Genomic DNA, 20,180 nt, shown 5'->3' with positions numbered 1-20,180 from the left:
CTCGTTCCAACAGGTCTTCCTTGCGCTGGGGGCCACAGAGCCGGACACAGTACTCCAGGGAGGGGCCTCACAAGACCAGAGTAGAAGTTAAACTTTTTAACTTTCATCCTAAAACAATGTGTTTATTTAGAGGCAAACAGGAAAAGGCAACTACATTGCCTTTAGATGAGCACAAAAAGCAAGAGCTCAAAGACGTGGTAAGGAAGAACAGCAGACCTAAAAGCCGCAAGCTCACAAAGATGAGGACCAGCCACTCTGCCCAGGTGAGCAGCCTGTCCAGATCCAGAGGCTATGCTAAGCCAGACAATCCCTCAGGAGAAACTTCTCTAAGAATAGTGTTGCTGTTATCAGTCATCATGATCCCACTTATGGGGCCCAAAAGCATCTTCACAGCTCCTGGTCCTAAAGATGTTCAGATGATGTCAGCAGTAGTAGTCTTAGCCTGCTGTGACCATCAGAAGGCCAAGTCAGAGCAGCAAAGATGCTGCAAAACAGCAAACTGGCTCCCCCCCTTCTTTGCATTTTCTTCCTATGGAAAGTGCTTTGGTTACCTCACATCAGGCTCTGTCCCGTGGTGTGTTGAAAAACACATCTTCCTCTGCATCTCCACCTCCTCCTAAGTGCAGCCCCTCCTCACCCTGCACACAGCCAGGCCCTCCCCTTCCTGCTGGTGCTTCCAAGTGTCCCCACTGTGAATCATCTGGCAAGCCCCGAGACAAAGTTATCCATGAATTGACTAAACTCAAAATGAAACTCAGACCCCACCCCGGGCCGTGCTGAGCTGCGGCCAGGCTCCACACCAGTGCTGGTTCCAGCCAGTCCAGTCTGTGTAATTCAGAGAAACTTTCTGCCTGAGGCTCTTTGGTTTTCAGCAGAGCAGCACAGGGCTGCTGGGCTGCCTGCACAGAGCTCAGGGCCCGGGCACTCAGAGCCTCTCCCAGCACACCACAGCCACCCAAACAGGGCAGAGCGGCTCCTCTCCCCACCAGGGTGAGCCCAGGGACTCCCTCAGGCTGGGCTATCTCAGCTCTGGCCCAAAGCCAGCATGCAAGGGCTGGAAACAGAGATGCTCTTGGCCAGGGAGCGCCTGGATGGGGTTACAGACCCCGCTGCCCTGAATCATCCCACAGAGCAGGCACAACAGCAGCCCCCCCAGCCCAGGCTCTGAGAAGAGCAGCAGGCAGTCATCTTCCCTGAGCAATTCTGGCAAGTGCACTGGATTCCAGGAAATATAAATAACTACTCAGCCATCTGGAACTGGCCCTGGGCGGGTTAGCAAAGGTTTCTCCCAGGCTCTGCCCTGTTCCCGCTGGCTACTCAGTGCCAATGCAGAAAGTAGCAAGGGGGTGGCACAGTCCCCACCAGGATCCAGAGAAAACTCGAGTCTTGCTTCAGCCAGAGACCACTCAATGCTGAAAGAGGCCCTGCCTTCAATACAGGGCCAGAGCCACACCAAGCCAAGAGTTCATACCAGGACTCGGGATGCTCAGCCCCTTCCTCAGGCACCAGCCAGGCTTCAAGGTGCTTAAGGAGAAAGACAGGCAAGAACAGACCTCTCACTCCATCATACATCACTTTTCTTCATTTTATTCTTTTATTTGTACAGCTATATTTTACAGAACGCATTAATGCAGTTTAGACACAGCCCAAACCCTGTCTCCCGAGATTGTTTATAACACAAGCATGTAAAGTAAGACAAAAAAAAAAATCCAAAACAAAAAAAAATAAAACATTCCCCCACTTAAGAGTTCCACCAAAACTCCTTTTGCAACATCAGGCTGTACCTTGAAAAAACTGAGCTCAATATAGTCCATACACTGAAAACTTCCATTGAAAAGAAAGGCACCGTGCGAAACCACATTTTACATATATACAGACTGAGAACTAGAACAAAAAAATTACATTTTATTATTATTTTAAATTCCTTCTGCAGCTTTGTTGGTTTAATACACACTGTTTTGTAAATTGTAAACCTTCACTTGCAAAAAAATACAAATACACTGATGCATTTAGACAAAATATTTTCTTACTTGTACAGATGCAATACTTTAAAATATCTCCTTAAGTGCTCTATCATAATAAAGATTCTCAGAGTGGCTTCTGCCTGCAGAGTCCAACTGAGCCTTTAATGCATTTTATATATTTTTAATATAGCTTTTTTAAAGGTCTATATATATTTATTTTATATATATATTTATATATTTATATCTATATATATTTACAACTCTGCCATAGATTCCTTCACCTTTGGTTAAAAAAGTTAAAGCCCTCTCTTTAATAGCATACTTTCTCTTTAAAAGAACACACATTTTGCATACAAAAGAAAAAAATCTGTTCCCATGAATCAACATTACATTCCTCATCTTCAAACGGCAAAGGCTGTGAAGGTTAGACTCCAGAGTTTATCAACACTCCACTGCACAGACACTTAAAATGACTATTTTAAATTTTATGTTTTATATACAGTAAGATCTGAATAATTTTATTTTTTCTTTTTGTTTCACATAACTGGGAAAAATAAAACCCGTGTATTTGTAATTTTTTTTTTAAATTTCTAATGTTTTTCCACCTATCTGTACTATGGGTTTAGAGGCACTCCATCATGTGATGAATATTTTTTTTCTCTCTTCTTTTTGTTTTTTTTGTTTTTTTATCTTTTAAAGTGTTGCAAGTATCCTTTGGACAGCTTCTCCCTGCCATGCCCCCCAAGCCAACCTCCTCCTGGGAAATCCTGTGCCTTCAGCAGGCCTTGGGGAGCTCCGGAGGCACCTCGCTGCCCGAGATGCGGTACTGCACCTTGGTGTTGGTGATGGCCCCGTGCTTCTGCCGCAGGTGGAGCCGCAGCTGGCTTTTGTGGCGGAAATGCAGGTTGCACTTCTCACACTGTGGGGCGACAGGCAAAGAGGGAGGGTGTCAAATGCCATGCCCCCCCCTCAGGGCACGCTCCACCAGCGGCCCCAGGACACTGCACCCACTATACAGCTGGACAAGGGGAAAAGTGGGAACATGGTGGGAGGAGCAGCGCCTGGGGGCACCCCATCCCAGGCTTTCAGCAGCATATATTGGTTTATGGGATGCACAGAGGGCAAAGTCCCTCAGGACATGACTCTGGCTCTGATAGACACAGCATCAAGCTCCATATCTAGGTGATCAAAACAACTACGGAGTTATTTCTGAAGCTGCTTTTGACCTCTGCCAGGCTGGATGGCTCCAGGATGTTTGCATGTCAACCCCCTTCTTGGATTCCCTTTCTAGCAGATGGTGAAAGCCAGGAAAGCCCCAGCAAAGAGCTGCGAGCCCACAGGGCTGCAAGCAAGGCAGGGCAGACTGCTTGCTGGGTGTGATTATCACCATCAGAGGGGAGCTCAGGCCAGGCTGTCTGCTCCTCTTCCCCATCCCCACACACTGCAGGCAGCTGTAATTTAAGCCACAGCTATTTGAAGAAGTGTGACCTTCTTCCAGATGGAGTGGAAGAAAAGAGCAACTAAGATGTACCCAGCCTGGGCTGCATGTCAGTGTTTCCAACACAGCCACGCCTGAAAAAATACCACATCAGCATCAGCTAATGCCTGGGAGGGAAATGGGGCACGAGAAACAGGGATGTGACCTTGGTGCAGGGCCTCATGAGGCTGGCAAAGGGCATTAGGATGCTGCAACCAGCTTGTGCGAATGCCCTTTTGTCTGCAGAGCCCCTCAGGCTTGGCAGCATTGTCCCCCAGCCCAAGCTGAGATTCCCCACCACCAATAAAAGCAGGGCCACTCACATGATACGGTTTCTCTCCTGTGTGGATTCGAAGGTGACTTTTGAGGGTCTGCAGGTGCCGGAAGCGTGTGCCGCAGATCTCACAGGGGTACGGCTTCTCCCCGGTGTGAATGAGCACGTGAGCACGGAGGTGAGCCACCTGCAGAGAGCAGCTCTGGCTCAGAAACAGCCCCAGGGAGGATGGCATCCCACTGGGAGCAGGGGTAATCCTTGGGAATAGGGTTCTGCCCAGACTGCTTTTTTGATCTATTGGGTTATAGCTGGGAGTCAGGGCCGTGTGTCTGAGCTTTGGTATCTCCAGTCCTTAAGACAAAACGGAGCAGAATAGCCACAACCAGCCATCAGGTTAATTTGGTTACTAAGCCAAACTGTCCCCCCTCAGACCTTAAGGTCCATATTTATCCCACAACACCACAGGAAGAGCTGCCCAAGACAGCAATTTGGCCCATCATCACCCTCCTCTCTGCCATGAGGCATCACCAGTCTTGCTGGTGAAGATCTGCCAGTCTTTGGCAGAAGATCTAACCACATCCCACCTCCCCAGGCACTGTGGGTCCCAGAGGCTACACACACCTGGACAAATCTGGCCCCGCAGGTCTCACACTTGTAGGGTTTCTCCCCGGAGTGGATGCGTGTGTGGGTTTTCAGGTTGGCTGGTCGGTTGAACTGTGCCCCGCAGATGTTGCAGCGGTACGGCTTTTCTCCTGCAGAGCCCAAAAGAAAGGGATTAGCTACAGGTGTGCTCAGCACCCAGGATCCGTGGTGCTCCCCAGAGTTCAGTCCCTTCAGGTGCCAGACCCCATGGCATGAAGCACAGGCCCTGACTCCTGTCCATTTTGGAGATGGCTGTGGACAAGCAGCATTGGGCAGGGTGTCGACAGGGCAGGGTGAGCTCAGGAAACAGCTTTTGTCTTTTGGATTGGGAGCTGCAGCCTTCAGGGCAAGAGAGGATGTCAGGCAGCCCTGCCAGCAAGGATTAACAGCATCGTTCCTCCTGACCCTGTGACAGCAGCTGGCACCTGCATCTCCCTACAAGCTGTCAATAGGCACCCTTGAACAGTGCCCTAGTACTTGTGTTGTCTCAGTCCCCTGCACAGCCCTCCTAGAGCTCAGCTGAGACTGCAGGAATTTGGGTCTAATTCAGTGCAGCAGCACAGAGCTGTCAGCCCAGACTTCCCTTCCCCAGCTTGTGACCTGGTTATTGACATGTTAAGCATTAAAAGCATGAAATAAAATAAGCCCTAGGTTTGTCAGCAAATCACTAAACCCTTAATATCCTCTTCCTTTCTCAGCTCTCATTGTGCTGATTCACAGAGTCCATCCATTCATGGATTTTCCCATCAGCAGAGTTTATGCCAAGCTAGATGCGACCTGGATTTCCAGAATGTAAAAATAAACCTCAGACTTCTCCCTAAATGTTATTTTGATTTTTTTTTTTTTGCTTAAGTCTACCACAAAGTTACCTGGAGGCCATGCATTTGCTCCCAGTTATGAATTTTGCACAACACCTTTAAAAACAGTGGTGCCCAGTACTTTACAGCAAAGGAGGTCGAGTTCCACCCCTGCTGCAAGGGCATTTCCCCCATTCCCAGATTTGGTGCTCTGTCCAAGGGTTCCCTGGCAGTGCTAAGTAAAGCCCCTTGCTCTTCCCATTAGGGACAGCTTGTGACACAGAGCGGAGATGATGCAACAGGCACAAACTCAGCCATAAACACCCACATGCTCACCAACCCACAGCCTCCCCAGAGCTGTCGCCATAGCCAGCACTGTACCTGTGTGGACGGTTTTGTGGCTGGCGAGGTTCCCCTTGTAGCGAAAGGAGGCCTGGCAGCGGTCACACTTGTAGGGTTTGTCACTGTGGACTTGCAGAGAATGTCTCTTGAGAGAGGCCTCCTCGGAGAACCGGCAGTCACACTCGTTGCAGAAGAAGGCTCCGTTCTCTGGGAGGGCAGAGAGAGGAGCAATCAGATGGACAGTGCATGGGTCACTTTCTTGACAGGCTGTGGGATGGATTTGGGAGGGAGGAGAGGGGCAGTCAGAGCAAGTGTTGGAACCAGCAGCCAAGTACAGCTGTTCACATTCAGTTGCACTTGCACTGTGCTGTTACCTCCTGGCCTTGTGCACACAGCAACGACATGCATGGCTTGAGAGCAAAGTCACCATGAGCTCTAGCTCAGAGCTTTCTCTCTCCTTTAGTGACACACAGGCTGTTTACAAGAAGCCAGGCTAGCACCTGGACATCTTCCAGAGAGGGAAAGCACTCAAGATATCAAGCATCCTCTGAAGGTTGCTCAGCTCTGCAGCAACTCCTGCACCTTCAGGGGTCTTTTAACCTTTACAGGTACAGAGGTCTGCCTTGAGCTTAGGAAGATGATCATCACCCAAATCACAAGGCAGGCTCCCCCAGCAGGATGATGCCCAACTCTTAAATGTTGTGTTGAGTGTTACCACAATGAGGTTCCCTTCTTGGATCTCTGCCCACACTACAGGTAGCAATGCTGCATTCCCCCTTCCTGAGCTACAGGCAGATGAGTGCACAGATACCTGTCTTTGGGCTTGTGGGGTTTTGTAACAAGATTGCAAGCCTCATTATCTGCATTTCCCCAGATGTGCACACTGGGCTCCCTGATAACAAAAATATCATGACGGATGCATGAGACATGCCAGCTTGCCCAATCCCCATTATGGGTCATTACATCTGTCAGGCTTGTTCTGCTGTGGTTCTGGTGGGGTGGGGTGCACTTGTTTCCTGTCCTTACCTGCCATATTTGCAGCAGGTGACTACCTCCCTGCACAAGGTGCTGGGGAAGGGGAGGAAGGCAGCAATTCCTATGTGCATGTGTCCCTCATATGCATGCAGAGAGCTGGGCAGACAGTTAAGAGGGGGCTGTGGGATCCACCAGCATCTGGGACATGTCTGACTGTGTTTGGTCACAGGGCAGTCAGTGATGGGTCCCTACATTCACAGCCCCCTAACTGCTGGTTGAAAAAGACAATCAGGGATGCAAGACTCACCGCAGCTGGAGTCAGAGTATTCAGACTGGGTTTCCCCCATCTCTTCTCCGAAGTTTGAGCCAGGGGTATGAAGGCACATCTCAGTATGTTGTGGGGACTGGCAGCCACAGGAGCTGCACTTCGATGAATGCATGTACAGTGGGGACTGCCCTTCGCTGCTCCGCGGGGACCCATCCCGGGACCTGTGGAAGGAGAGGAACGTACACAGCTGTGAGAAGGCCCTTGCTGTGCTCGAGATACCGAGGGTGTTTGCACCCCTCCCAACACAAGGGACAGACACGTTTTACGGGGACATCTTTGTGGTGATCTGCACAGCATAGCCCTGATCAACAACAGATCCTTAAGCTTCAAACCTCCAGATGTCCATCATCAAATGACCTCAAATGTCTTTAGGAACATCCAGGTCCACAGGATAGCATATTGTTCCCTGATATTTTGGCCATTCCAATGCTTACAACAAACAAAAAACTTGAGGCATAGAGAGTCTGGTGGAAAAACAGGCTGGGCAAATCCAGGCTCCAGAAATCATCCAGAGCTGCCACAGTTACCAGGGATTCACAACCCAACGTTCCCAGTTCCTTTGCCAGTCCACACTGGCTCCAGTACCGTGGGGACAGTGGGCACTCAATGTCACCAGCAGCCCTCCACCAAATGCCTGGGATGCCATCTGCTCGTGACTGGACTTCCCAGTCCAATGCTACAGATATTTCACACTTCCAAACCCTCACCAGCAATGCAGGAAGTCCTGTTTCTCAGGGAGGGGGGCATGGGGGGTGGAAATCTTCTCACCTGTTAACAATATTGTTGAGTCTGCTCGCTTGTGGAATCGTAGAGTCTTCACCATTCACGCTTATCTTGGTGGGGGATTGCACATTGAGATGCTCTGGCTCCATGGACTGCTGGCAAGTGGACATGGGCACATAGGTGCGAGGAGAGAGGGTTCCCATCTCGTTCTGGTCAGCGCTGTCCTGCTTGGTGTTCTGGTTGAGAGAGTTGAGGACAATGAACTTGTACTTCTTCCAGTTGCAGGCTTTGGGGTCTGTGGGGCTCTTGGTGAAGAGGGAGCTGGAGTTCTGACCGATGCGGGCGTTCTTGCTGCTGCTGGACTCAGTTGGTGAGTTGGGCTGGCAGTCTGACTTCTGTGGGCTCTGAGGGCTGATGAGCCCCTTGCGGTCCAGGGGTGTGTTGGTGGGCTCAAAGTGCTGGCTGATCTCGTCCTCTGAAGAGGTCCGCTCCTCCTCTTTGGCCACTTTATCACAAGGGAAATAGGGGTTGTTCCGGACTGAAGGGATGACAGGTTTGGGCCCAGAAGCCACGCTGTAGTGCATGTCACTCCTGGCTTCTTCAGCAGCACCTTCCTTTGGAGCATAGATGGTAGCGTGGCACATGTTGGCAGAGATGTCGGTAATGGTTCTCACGTACTCAGTGGGGATTGTCCTGGAGCTGTCGCACGGCAGGATCCTCTCCTTGGGGAAGGCACCTGCCCTTGAGAGTTCAGAGAGAGGCATCCTCATCTCCCGCAACTCATCATCCACTAGGAAGCTATTTAGGGGGAGAGGGCTGTATCCATGGTAGGAAATGGGGGATCCAGACAAACTGTTGATCAAGCCAGGTGCAAAGGCCCTCCCATTGCAGAGGGACCCGTTTTGAAGAGGCATGCCGTTCTCTGAGACATCTCTGCTCCGATAAGCCATCACCTCTGGGTGGCCCAGCATCCGTCCAGCCAAAAACTCTTCCCTTGGGGTCTTCACAGCAGACACCATCTCTGCTTCACTGGAATTGGGGAAAACAAAGTAATTGTTTAGGAGGGAGACAAAGTAATTTTCAGCTGTTAAAAGATACATTTGCAGATACTTTGTCCGTTTTTCCCCTGCGCACCCAAACACACAGTCCCAGGCTCTTCAAAGCTCACCAACTGCACTCACCTAGACTTGACAAACCTTCGGCAGGTGTCAACCACATGCTCCATCTGCAGGTAGAGTGCTGTGGCCATCACAGCCATGATATTGTTCTCCCTCAAGTTCAGGCGGGAGGTGTACATGAAGTCCAAGAGGATGCAAAACCCCTCAGGGTTAATTTCAGGATCCAGGTTGATAACATTCAAGTTGCACTTGAGCTGGTCAGTGAAAATGCTGTAGAAGAGGCCACTGCAGAGGGGAGACAGTAGTGAGGACAAGTGTTATGACAATTCAAAGGGGAAACAAAAGAGAATTTGTATTAAATCCCTGAGAACAGAGGGGGTTCTTGAATGGGAAGGGAGGAGGAGAAGGCAATTACAGAATTCCGTGAGCTTCCCCCTTATTATCAAGCTTGGTTTCTCAGCTTAGTAAGCACCTTCTGCACTGCACTTTTCCCAACTGGAACAGCCTGCTTTTAGATCTCACCTGCTCAACAACTCCCCACTATCTCCATTTAGTAATTCCCCAGCTTTTTTGTTTTTTTTTTTTTCATTGTTGTTCTTACCACCATGCCCCTCCCACTATGACTCATTTCTTTCAGAAGCCTCTTGGGGCATCACATAGTTTTAAACCAGAAAACCAAAAAAAAGGAGAAATGTTGGCAAAACATTTTTCAGGCACTTTAATAATCAAAGCTTGGCATTCTGAAATCTTTACACCATGTCAGCAAGAGAACCTGGAATGCATTTGCTGTAATTCAACTGGGCAATAGTGGGATATTAATTAGCATTAATTGGGAAGCAACTCCAGCAATCTTAGGAGCTGGAAAGGGATTTCAGACCCCATCAGGCTTTAAAAAAAAAATAAAAAAAAATTAATAAACTAAGGTGGGTGCAGCCAGCAGTCTGGGAGCCAGGGAGGAATAGCTCTAAAAATAGCATTGGCAGGGGATACCTCTATCACAGAAGACTCACTCACCCTAGTGAACATCCAGCCCTCCCTCTCCTCTCCTATGCCCCTGTGGCACATTTGTGCTTTGCCTTCAGGGATGTGCCTCACAGCTGCTGTGCTCCTGTTGGTCTCCGTGGGCTGTGTGTGGGCAGATATGGGTACACAAGGAGTGAGGTGAGGACAGCACACTGGAGGGAAGTGGTTTCAGCTTTAATCCCATTACAGGTACAAATTTCTTGGCAGCCCCTTTCAGTTCTATTTCTCTGCCTCTGATTCCCTTGATTCCCAGGAGCCCCCACAGGACTGCAGCAGTGATTCTGGAGCCAAAGGCTGAAGGAGCAAGGAGGGAGGCAGGGAAGGACCCTGTTCTCACCTGCAGGCCATCAGGACTGTTTTGTGGGCTCTAAACTGCTCCCGGTTCACAATGATGACAACATCAGTCAAGATATCGCGGCTTCTAAGGCGGTTGAGATTGAGGAGGACGTCGCTCGCGTGGCGGGTGAACTGGATGCAGCTGTCTGCCGGCGAGGCCATCTTGAGTCTGAGACAGAAGCATCAGAGGAAGATGAGAATGGAGAACAACCAGGCAAGTACCCTAAACCTGGGGAAGAGATGGCTGCTGCTCTGGGACATGCTCACATGGCCAATTGCTCCTGGCAGAGGCAGCACCAGCTCCTTGGTCCCAAGGCAAACAGTCCTGCATCACACTGAGCTTTTGCCAGGCTGCCTAGTGAGGTCCCTGGTCTCCTGATAGTGAGACCGGGCACGTCTCATCCCACCCATCAAGCTGGTGGGTGAAGGCAATCAGACCCTCCTGATGATTAGCCAACCATCTTCTCTTTCTCCCTGCCTCACCCATGGCGGCCCCACCCCAGTCCACTCCACCCACTCAGGTTTATCTCCCTAATGTTTCCAACATTAGAAGCTTCCAGCCTTCCAAACTCCCTCAGGAGCCATCCTCCTCACCTGTGTGATGTCTGGCTGTAAATCCAGCCACAGGAATCAAAACAAGCCTTAAGGTCCCAACTGAAGTTGAATGATTTCAACATCTGGAAAATCCAGCCCACAGTGGAATACCAACCCTCACCCAGGAAACTACTTTCCTGCTCCCAAGTGGTGGTCACTCTGGAGAAGACCCGCCCACAGTTTCCCAATTAACTGGTGAGGAATAGAACTCCTCCAACCTGCTGGGCTGCTACCCACACCACAGTCATGGGCAAAGTTTGGGTTAGTCGAGGAACATGAAGCCTTCTCTCAACACACCACCTGTTGACACAGCTCAGAGGCATCCTCCCAAGCAGTACCCAGGATGGCCCATGTCTCCCTGAGGTTTGGGATGGAATGTGTGTCTTTGGTGTTAAATTCTTCGATGATCAACCCCCTTCCATAATCCTGACTCCTCCTTCCCCAGTGGCATGTGAACATACAGTAGTTTCTATAGAGCAGCTGCTCTCTCAAAAACAAATTCCAGCTGGATCTAATGAAACATTGCATTAAGGAAAAGGGGAAACATATTAGGAGGGAAAACAAAAAATTTAAATTTACATACCCAATGCCTCAATTCACAGTCCAAAAGTGTCTTTCAAACCTACAAATAAATCACAAGAAAACAAACACCACATTAGCTGGTAATTATGAATTGGCCATGGCAGGTCACAAGACTGCTATTTTGCTCGAGTATCAGTTGGATAAAAGCTGGAGATAACAAGCCTTCTACTCTCCAGTAAGGTTAACATTTGTTTCTTCCGGTACAGTACATTCTTATCACAATCACAGCCTTTGAGAATCCAATCATAGCTTCTTCCACACCCTCTAGCCCAAACCATGGGCGTATGCCAAGGAGATTTTCATTTCCATGACTCAGGAACTTAAAGGCAGGTGGGGAAGGGACGTCAAGTGAGAATTTTCTCACCACTTCTTTCGGAGATAACTCTTCCCCTGCCAGGACTGAATTCCTGTCCAGTGCCACATTCAAGATCCATGTCATACTCCCAGCACCTTGCTAACAGGTATGATGTACACACAAACATCTGCTGCCACTCTACTGAGAAACCCACATGCTCCAGCCATTGGTGAAAACGCCCTGGGATGGGATTGCTCAACAGATCTGGGATGATACAGGTGTCAAGTACCAACGTGACTTGGCCAGGACTGCATAGGAAGCCAGTGGTAGAGACAATAAGGATGCAGAACAAATATCCATTCCCCTTGCTGCTGCCAAAGCCCTCCCTTAAACCACAAGCTGTGTCTCCGGGCACTGGTTTCACCTAGCAATGTAGCTGGGACAGAACAGCAAGGAAACCCAGGAGTCAATTGCCTTCTAGAACTCATACTAATCCTCCAAAATTCACTTAAACCAAACCCAATTGACTTGGCACCAATGCAGGAAGAAGGTCCTCAGAGAGTTGCCTCAGCAGGTAAAAGCACAATGAATAAGTGAGCCAACAAACCCCAAGACCTTCATTGCACTATTTTGTGGACCAACCCCTAAACTGTTAAGACTGCAGGAAGCCAAATAATCCCTGTGAGACAAGGGATTGTCAAGCATTTCCTCCCCTCTCCCTTGCAGGAGATGTGCAGGTCTGCAGCCCAAGATCCCCTCCCATCCCCAGAGCCACTGGGATGAAGAGATGAGATTTAAGGCAAGGTATCATGCACCAAACCCAGAGGGTGTCTTACAGCTTTATTCCAGCCATCGAACACAAATCTTCAGAGCCGCTCTGAGCCCGGCCAGCTTAAAACTTTATGCACATACAAAAAGTGACTCATTTCCCAAATACTGCAGACTCTGACCTTTCTGTACAATCTCACTGCCAGTCACTCACTACTGCCAATTGCAAGCCAAGCGCTCCGCAGCATTCTGCAAGGAGCCCAGCCTACCTCCCTGTGCCCACATGAGCAGATGTGTGTGTTTGGGGCAGCTCAGCATCAGCCACAGTGGCAGACATACTCTGCCAGGCTCTGGGGAGTCACCTCAGTGTCACAGAGGTGAGGAGGTGACCCACTTGTAAACCAACAAAGTAACAAACAGCCAGATGAACTCTGTACCCCTGAGCATCATGCAAGAAGCTGCTACTGTCGCCAAATCCCCTTATCCAGAGTGAGGGCACAGCACTTCCAGGGGGACACCCAGCTTCTCCCCCAGAGCTGGACCCCAGCACAGCCCCCTTCCCCACCTTCCAAATTATCCCTCCCAGCACAGTGCTGCTGCAACCTCCACAGCCCCAGGAGCTGGGCAGGTGCATCCCAAGCAGCTCCTGGCTGCAGGATGTGGGCATGCAAAGGGAAAGGGACTTTCCTTCCTCTCACTGTGCTGAGCTGGATTAACCCTGCCCCTTCCAGCTCCCACACAGCACTAGCTCTGTACCCCAGCACGGGAGGATACTCAGATGAGAGACCAGAGAGAACGGGATGGCAACAAGGACCAGAGACCAGTGATGGGAGCAGAAAAAAACACTGCAGCCAAGCATGGTTTTTGCTATGTAAACCCCCCTAAAATCCCATGAGGCTCCTCCAGGCTCAGCTGGGGCCCGAGCACCATCTCACACTGTACCCCCCCTCCCCTCCAGTTTTCCTGTCCAGTACCTTGCAGGTGGGGGCTCTCTGGCAGCGCTCCAGGCTGTGTGCCAGGGCTGGCTGTGCCTGCAGAGGAAGGTCTGGAATAGGCACAGCGCCCATTTTGGTGGTGGCCACACGGGACAGTCACTGCTGTTGCCTTCCAGGAAGGCAATGGGTCTGCCCCAGTGGTTCAGGGAACAGCCCTTCCCTGCCGGCACCTCCCCGAGAAAACCCATTCCTGGAAAGGAGCCAGAGCTGGCTCTGCCTTCCCTGCAGCTCTGTGAGCACAGGGAGGGTGCACCTTCGTGTGGGGGCACCTCTTTCAGCTCAACCCCATGCAAAGGGGAGACCCTCTTTGCTCACTTACCCTAGGGCAGAGGGGAGAACCAGGGACTTCCAATCCATTTTTCTGCCATGCCTCTCCATTGATCTACTCTCCCAGTTAGAGGGAATCCCTTTTTATTCATCCTCCTCCCACTCTGTGCACAGCAGGGGTCTCCTTGCTCCTCTATCCTTCTTTGCATGGTGATACCCCGTGGTCTTAACCCTTCTCCCACCCCCAGTCACACAGGCAGGGAGAAGGGCATCGAACACTCCCCTTCCCTGGGCCCCAATCTCCTACCCCTCCAGAGCCTGCAGCGCCGACTCACTCGCATCACCTTAGAGGGGCGGCTGGGTGAAGTCTTCCTTCCCCACAGGCTCATCCCACACAGTGTTCTGAAACTGCCCGCCCAGGGGAAACTCCATCCTGCCCTCCTCCTCCCCAGTAGGGTCCCAGCCCCATGGGAACATCCCTGCTGGCTGCCAGGGCGTGCTGCCAGCTGCCTCTCCACCCTACCAAGGAATGCCTGGTTTCTCCTGAACAGGGATCGGGGGACAACCAAGAAAATGAGGTGGTGTGTGGGTGGCTCCCTCAGCCAAGCCATGAGTGCTACAGGACAGGCCATGGTGAAGAAGATGCTTCTGGCTGTGGGTATGTGACTGCCCAGCTCAGCTTTCTGATACCATGCAATCCAGGGGCACCAAGTGTCCTTTAGTTGTCACAGCAGTTTTATTAGTTTAGTAGCTTCTGGTTAGTGTCTAGGCCAAAACGTGGCTGGGTTAATAATAACCCAGCAGAGACTGAGAGAAGTCCACAGCGTCAGCACAGATCAAAAGCAGCATCACCAGTGCAAGCCCTGTCGTATTTTCCACCGTACCCTTCCGTGAGCAGATCGCACTCGCTCTATCGAGCGGTCTCAATCTGATCCAATTTCCTGCCAGCAAACAAATGCTTCTAGGAAATGCAATGCATTATCTGGACGGGTTTATTATCAGCATTTGGAACCAGGAAAGCTGCATATTTTCTCGAGCGCCGCAGGGAACTTTATAGTTCATACTTCAAAAGAGGGTTTAAAGGATTGCCCTTGAAAGCTGGCCCAGCTCAAGTCTCACATTGTTTTGGTCTTTGCAGAAAAAAATGCAGAGGAGGGAGGGGGTAAGCATGCTAAAACTGCCTCCAATGTTTTCTTACTAAAGAGGACTCCCCTGCCCTCCACGGAGCCAAGCTCTGGCTGTGAGGCAGAGGCAGTGTGTGCCCTTGGGAAGCAAGGAGTCGAGCCTTCCTCAGCATTTCCAATGACCCCAAGCAATCTGGCACATTAATTTTTCAAAGGAAGGCAGGAGCCATGTGTCCTGGCTGAAATCTAGGGAGCTACTCCGGAGAACAGAAGATGGACTCCGTGCCCTGCCAACACGAAACCCTGTGCCGAGATGCCGACGCGAGAGCAGGGTGCAGCTGGAGTCGGGTGTCCCCAACAGCTGAGCTGGATCCCTGGCCCCACTGGGCTCCAAAGAGGTGTCTGATCATCCCTACCCTGCACTGGGACAGAAAATTACCAGCTGGCACCTTGGCACCTGACCCTCCCTGTCTCTGCACTCCTGGGGCTGAGGGTGGCACAGCTCCTTCTGGCAGTAAGGGACTGCTCTGGCATCCCGCCTGGATGGGATGAGACACATGCACAGCTTGGGGTGCCTTGGCCAGGGCAGAGACACCCCCTTGTCCCTATATTTAGCCAAACAGATTTCAGGAGGTGAATTTCAAGGGGTATCTAGTCCTACAGGACACCTTCTTCAGGACGCATTCAGAACCCCCCCGTCCTGCAGCGTGCTTGTCTCAAGCTCTCTCCTCCATAAAAAGGGGTCCAACATGCCCCATGGGTACCCAGCATACAGCCCAAAGGCAGCAAGTGACCAGGAGAAAGAGGGAAAGGAAAACAATATAGATCAAAATTTCCTATCCCTCTCCCAAATGCCCCTAAGTTCTGTCTCTGGTTTAGATGGGAAGCTCCACTGAGATTACTGGGGTTTTAAAGCAGTTCTGAAGACTACACACTTGCTCCAGTTTAGGGGTGTGTGTCTTTTGGCTGCCAGCATCCTGCAGTGATGCTAACACATAAGATCTAGCTTGGATTTTAAAAAGAAAAAAAAAATAAAGGAAAAAAGAGGACTACATTTGCAGCCTAAATTTGCAGTCTGAAGGAGCTTACTGGTCAGATGCTGACTTTTGGATACTGATCTAACCGAACTGCAAACTGTGAACTCCTGAGGTTTGCCAATGCCTGCTGTAAACATGGAAACCAAGTGTCACTTTTTGCCAAACAGAAGAATGGTTTAAAAATAGATCTAGAGAAGAATACAGGCACTCAGCATACAAGGCTCCCGTTTATAGACTCCCATGCTACTATAAAATGGAGCAAGAGGTTATGAGCACACAAGCAACCTTCCACCAAATTTAGATTTTACCAACTTCTCAGAAAAATGAAAACAACATTTCAGGCTCCAGCTGAACCAGTAAAAACTCCTTGAGTGAAGTTCCCAGCCCAGGTATTACAGCATACAGAGTAAGCCAGGCATGAAACAGTTCTTAACGCCATAAATATATGAAGGTACGTAAATTGCACACTGAGAAATGCACCTACTGATTAGAGCTTAATTCTAATCATCAATAGACTTTGTAAAAAGGTTTTATTTTTCACGGAGAAATAAAGTGAAAGGACAGTCCTACCACATAGGACTGGCACACAATGTTTTACCACCTGTACTTGTATGGGGTTTTGAGGATAACATCACTGTTTACTAAGGAAAAAAATGTGCTGCAAACCCAAACACTATTCCTACAAAATCATATTGGGCTGCTGCAGTTGGACACTGAAAGCTTTCCCTGCCCAAGGAAAAAAAAAGAAAAAAAAAAAAGAAAACAGAAAAAAAGCATAGCTTTACAATACATCCTAAATTAGGCAAAAATTCAAGGGCAGATTAACACCACAACTCGGAAAGATTTTCACATGTGATTTCATGACCAGACCCAGAGAGAACTCCATATGGAAATGTCAGTGACTTTAATAAGCACTCGGTTGTTTCCAATTAGGCTCCTTAAGTAAGTTCAGTGGCATCCAGAGTTTCCTCTGCCACCTTCCTCCAAGCTGGCAAGCATTTTTTTTTTCTTTTTTTAACGAGCAGTTAATAAACACGTTCCCACTCTCCCGAGGCTGCCGGCCCCGCCAGCCCCGCGGAGCGGCGGGAGGTGACACTAGATGGCACCAGCTCGCTTCGCTGCAGGAGCAATTTTTCCCCTTGGAAAATAAAACACCCCAACCAAACCTGGAAAACATATAATTTTGTCGATGTAATTCTGTTTCTTTTAAAACGCATCTGAGCAACATTATTTTTATGAGCTTTTGCAGCCTTGTTTTGAAAAACTTAATGTTTCTGTTAGGTTTATTTTTGTGCCATCCAACAGCCGGCTGAATCCTCCCTGCACTGCAAACAGGGATGTCTAAAAAGTGTCACAAAGCTTTTTGACAGATTTTTTTTTTGCTTTGTTTTTGGGGTGGGATTTGTAAGAATCACTTCTCATTCCAACTTCTTCCTTCACAATAATAACTAACCAGTTAACCTCCACTTCCTCTCCCAATATTGACTCAGACAGTCAGAACTGAGGGGGATTGGAAATTGGAATTGAAATGCCTCTCAAGAGATCTTTGATCTGTTTTGCCTATCAAAATTGAACACCAAGAGACGAACTCTTTTCTTACTGGAACAATATAATAATCCATTTTTCTGGAAAATTTCTAGATACCCTTTGAATATTTTAATGTCTTCACGGGCCATTGTGTTATGTTTCACGGGGCAAAATGCTTGCCATCTATAATGCAAGTTTTTAAACCTGCAATCCTACCCTTAGGAGAAAATAACAGAATCTTTGGTTCTGCTTCTCTGTGCATATATAAAGAGAGGATTACCCTAAAATATTTTTAGAGCAATTTTTGAACTGTAACCCACTCAAGGACTGGAGGAAAGAGCTTGCATTTGCTCCTAAAGCTCTCATCCTCTAAATTCTTGAAACACTACAGCAAATAATAATTTTTAAAGCATTTAAACGCTCAGGAGAGGAATCAATAAGATTCCCAGATCGAACAAGGGCCTGATCCCAAACCTGGCCCTGCAGACACTTCCACTGGCACAAGCAGCAATTTGGCCCAAGACAGAGATGTCGGACCAATGTCTGAGCCTCATCCATCTGTCCCCAGCCTCCCTTTGCACTGATCCTTCGCCTACTGAAGTCAGTGGAAAAAACTAACCGGTGACGGGTTTGTTTTTGTTGATTTTGATTCATGATTTTAAACCCAGATTTGCCTCTTCCCTGGAAGTGCAACAGGGGGGTCAAAGGCAGCTTTTTAGGCACATCTGAGAGGCTGCCGCGGATTTTTCTGTGCAAACGCTTTGCTTTCTGTTTCTCTCCTTCCCAAGAGGCGATTTCATAACATTTCATATTGTGACTTTGCAAACTACAGGCGGGGGGAACAGCGGGGGTGGGGGGGAGGGGGCGGCCGGGAGAGGTCGCTGCTGTCCGACCACGAAAGTTTTCATAACAAAGTTGGGCTTTTTCGGATTTGTTTTGCCTTTTATTTTTAAAGGGGAGGGGGAGGGGGAGCTTTAAAAAAAAAAAAAAGTTAAAAAAAATACACACGCACACAAGATCACGCACCTCATAAAAAAACTATTAAAAAACCCCAACAAACCCAAACAAACAGCGCTCTCTCTTCCCCGTCCGCTCGCGGCGGTTTCGGGGCCGCAGAGCGCGGGGGTGCGCGGCTCCCCGCGGCCGCTCGCTCCAGGAATAGCGTGTGGCCGGGGGCCAGCCCCGCGGCTGCCGCCGGCAGATTTACGAGCGCCTGTCCCCGCGCCAAGTCCGCCGCGGTAGTAAACACAGGGGAAGGGCTGCGCTGGGGGCAGCGGGGGGCTCCGCACACATCGCGCCCCGGACCCCGTCCCTTGCATCCCTCGCACGGCTGCGCTCCGCTTCCCCCGCCCGCCGCCTTCCTCCCGGCGGGGTCCGCCCGCTCCTCCCCACGGGTGGCAGTGGTGCTGTTGTTATTATTATTTTCAGCCCTAATCGTGATACTCAGTGTCGCTTCATACACTTTTGCCCCTTCCCGAGTTTTGCATCGCGGCTGGGCTCCCGGCCGGCCGCACGCACCGTCGAGGCGAGCGCGGTCCCCGCCGCCCCGGGCCGGCGCTCCGCCGTGCTCCGGGGCCGGCAGCCGGCGGCGGCCGAGCCTCCCCGCGGGCTCCCCCCTTCCCCGGGCAGGGAAATGCCGCAAGTCTTCTCCATCACCGCCCGCTCTTAGCCCGGGGCTTGACAGATCACGGCGCAGCCCCGCCACAGGTTGCAAAACGCACCAGCCCTTCCGCGGTTGCGCCGGGGACGGAATAACAATAATAATGCTTTAATAACTGAAACGGAGAGAAATGGGGGCTAGCGCGGAAAGGCCGGTGCCCGGTGCCGCCGAGCCCCCGCGCTGCCGCCAGCCCCGCTCCGCGGCGGCTTCGTGCGGCGGCGAAACGACAACAGCGACACAACACGCACACACCAAAAAAAAAAAAAAAAAAAGAGAAAAAAAAATTAAAAAAAAAGGCAAAAAAAAAAAAAAAAGGCAAAGAAAAATAACACACCCCGACCGAATGATCCAGCCATTGAGAGCGGACCCCGAGTCACGCCACAAGCCCGGCGGCAGCCAGCGCTCGCCGCCGTCCTGCGCCCGCGGAGCGGCTGCAGGTGCAGAGAGGAGCCGCCGCCGTCCCCCCCGTCCCCACCCGGCCGTCACGCGTGCGGGAAAACCAATAATCCCAGATAACCGATAATCCCCGGGAGAGGACGGCGAGGGGAGACACTCCCACCCACCCCGCTCCCCTCCCCTTATACACGCTCCCAGCGTTAAAGACATGCAGGCACCCCTATTTCCATATTTTTTTTTTCTCGCCTGACAGCGGGCAAGGGGAAAGGGGGGGATGCGTATGTGAAATAAATAAATAAATAAGGCAGGGAAAAATTAAATTGAGGTTATAATAATAATAGTATTAAAAAAAAATAAAGGGCACCTGCAGCGGGAAAGAGGGGAAGGGGGGGGGGGGAAGGAATGAGGAGGGAGAGGGAAAAAAATGGGTAGAAATATATAGAGGCGGCTCCGCGCCAAGCGTCGGAGCGGGGCAGGGAGGGAAAGAGGAGGGAAAAAAATGGAGAGAGAAAAAAAAAAAAAAAAAAAAAAAAAAAAAAAAAAAAAAAAAAGCGAGCGAGAGAATTAAAGGGTAAAATCGGCCGCGGCAATAGAAGCAGCAATCACCTGGTCTCCGGGCTTTCCTAGAAACTCCTTGCATCACCACTTCTAAGAACCCCAGTTCTAAGAATCAACAGAGCCCAATTCTCGGAATTTGAGCTGCGGACTCTACCATCGCGCTCGGCATGGGGAGGGACACGGACCTCCCCCCTCCGCGCCTTCCCCGACGCCGCGCCCCTCCCGGTGAGCGCGGCCCCCCGAGAGCGCCGCCAGCAGGGTGGGCGAGGGGGGGGCGCCCGTCCCGGGGGGGCCGCGGCGGAGGCGGGGGTCTCACGGTGTGGCCCCCCGTTCGTCCCCCTCCCCGTTCCCCCCTTCCAGCAGTGGTCGCGCCCGGCC

At 50.5% G+C, this 20,180-nt stretch overlaps 1 protein-coding gene across 2 annotated transcripts; it reads right to left on the bottom strand.

Moving 5' to 3' along the window:
* Window positions 1-1,567: 1,567 nt before the first annotated feature.
* On the bottom strand, window positions 1,568-19,971 carry BCL6 (BCL6 transcription repressor). 2 transcript variants are annotated; one of them, XM_030279946.4, is made up of 10 exons: window positions 19,851-19,971; window positions 11,177-11,215; window positions 10,001-10,168; window positions 8,704-8,925; window positions 7,568-8,551; window positions 6,779-6,960; window positions 5,536-5,703; window positions 4,337-4,467; window positions 3,765-3,902; window positions 1,568-2,883 (listed from the first exon to the last, which is right to left on the bottom strand). In XM_030279946.4, the coding sequence occupies exons 3-10, from the start codon at window positions 10,159-10,161 to the stop codon at window positions 2,740-2,742; spliced, it is 2,130 nt and encodes a 709-aa protein (XP_030135806.3). In that variant the 5' UTR covers window positions 10,162-10,168; window positions 11,177-11,215; window positions 19,851-19,971; the 3' UTR covers window positions 1,568-2,739. The 2 variants fall into 2 exon arrangements, with proteins under 2 accessions (XP_030135806.3, XP_030135805.4); XM_030279945.4 differs by having other exon boundaries at window positions 2,532-2,883; window positions 5,536-5,763.
* Window positions 19,972-20,180: the final 209 nt, after the last annotated feature.

This window comes from Taeniopygia guttata, chromosome 9 (genome assembly GCF_048771995.1).
Source record: "Taeniopygia guttata chromosome 9, bTaeGut7.mat, whole genome shotgun sequence".
Taxonomy (NCBI): Eukaryota; Metazoa; Chordata; class Aves; order Passeriformes; family Estrildidae; genus Taeniopygia; species Taeniopygia guttata.
This window is presented reverse-complemented; position numbering and strand designations above follow the sequence as displayed.

Excerpts from the sequence above, each read along its gene's own strand:
- BCL6 (XM_030279945.4), bottom strand. The coding sequence starts at position 10,161 with ATGGCCTCGCCGGCAGACAGCTGCATCCAGTTCACCCGCCACGCGAGC. Across the intron at positions 8,926-10,000 it reads ACAGTCCTGATGGCCTGCAG|TGGCCTCTTCTACAGCATTT; the intron begins GTGAGAACAGGG and ends TCCCCTCTGCAG. Across the intron at positions 3,903-4,336 it reads GCGGGGCCAGATTTGTCCAG|GTGGCTCACCTCCGTGCTCA; the intron begins GTGTGTGTAGCC and ends TGCTCTCTGCAG.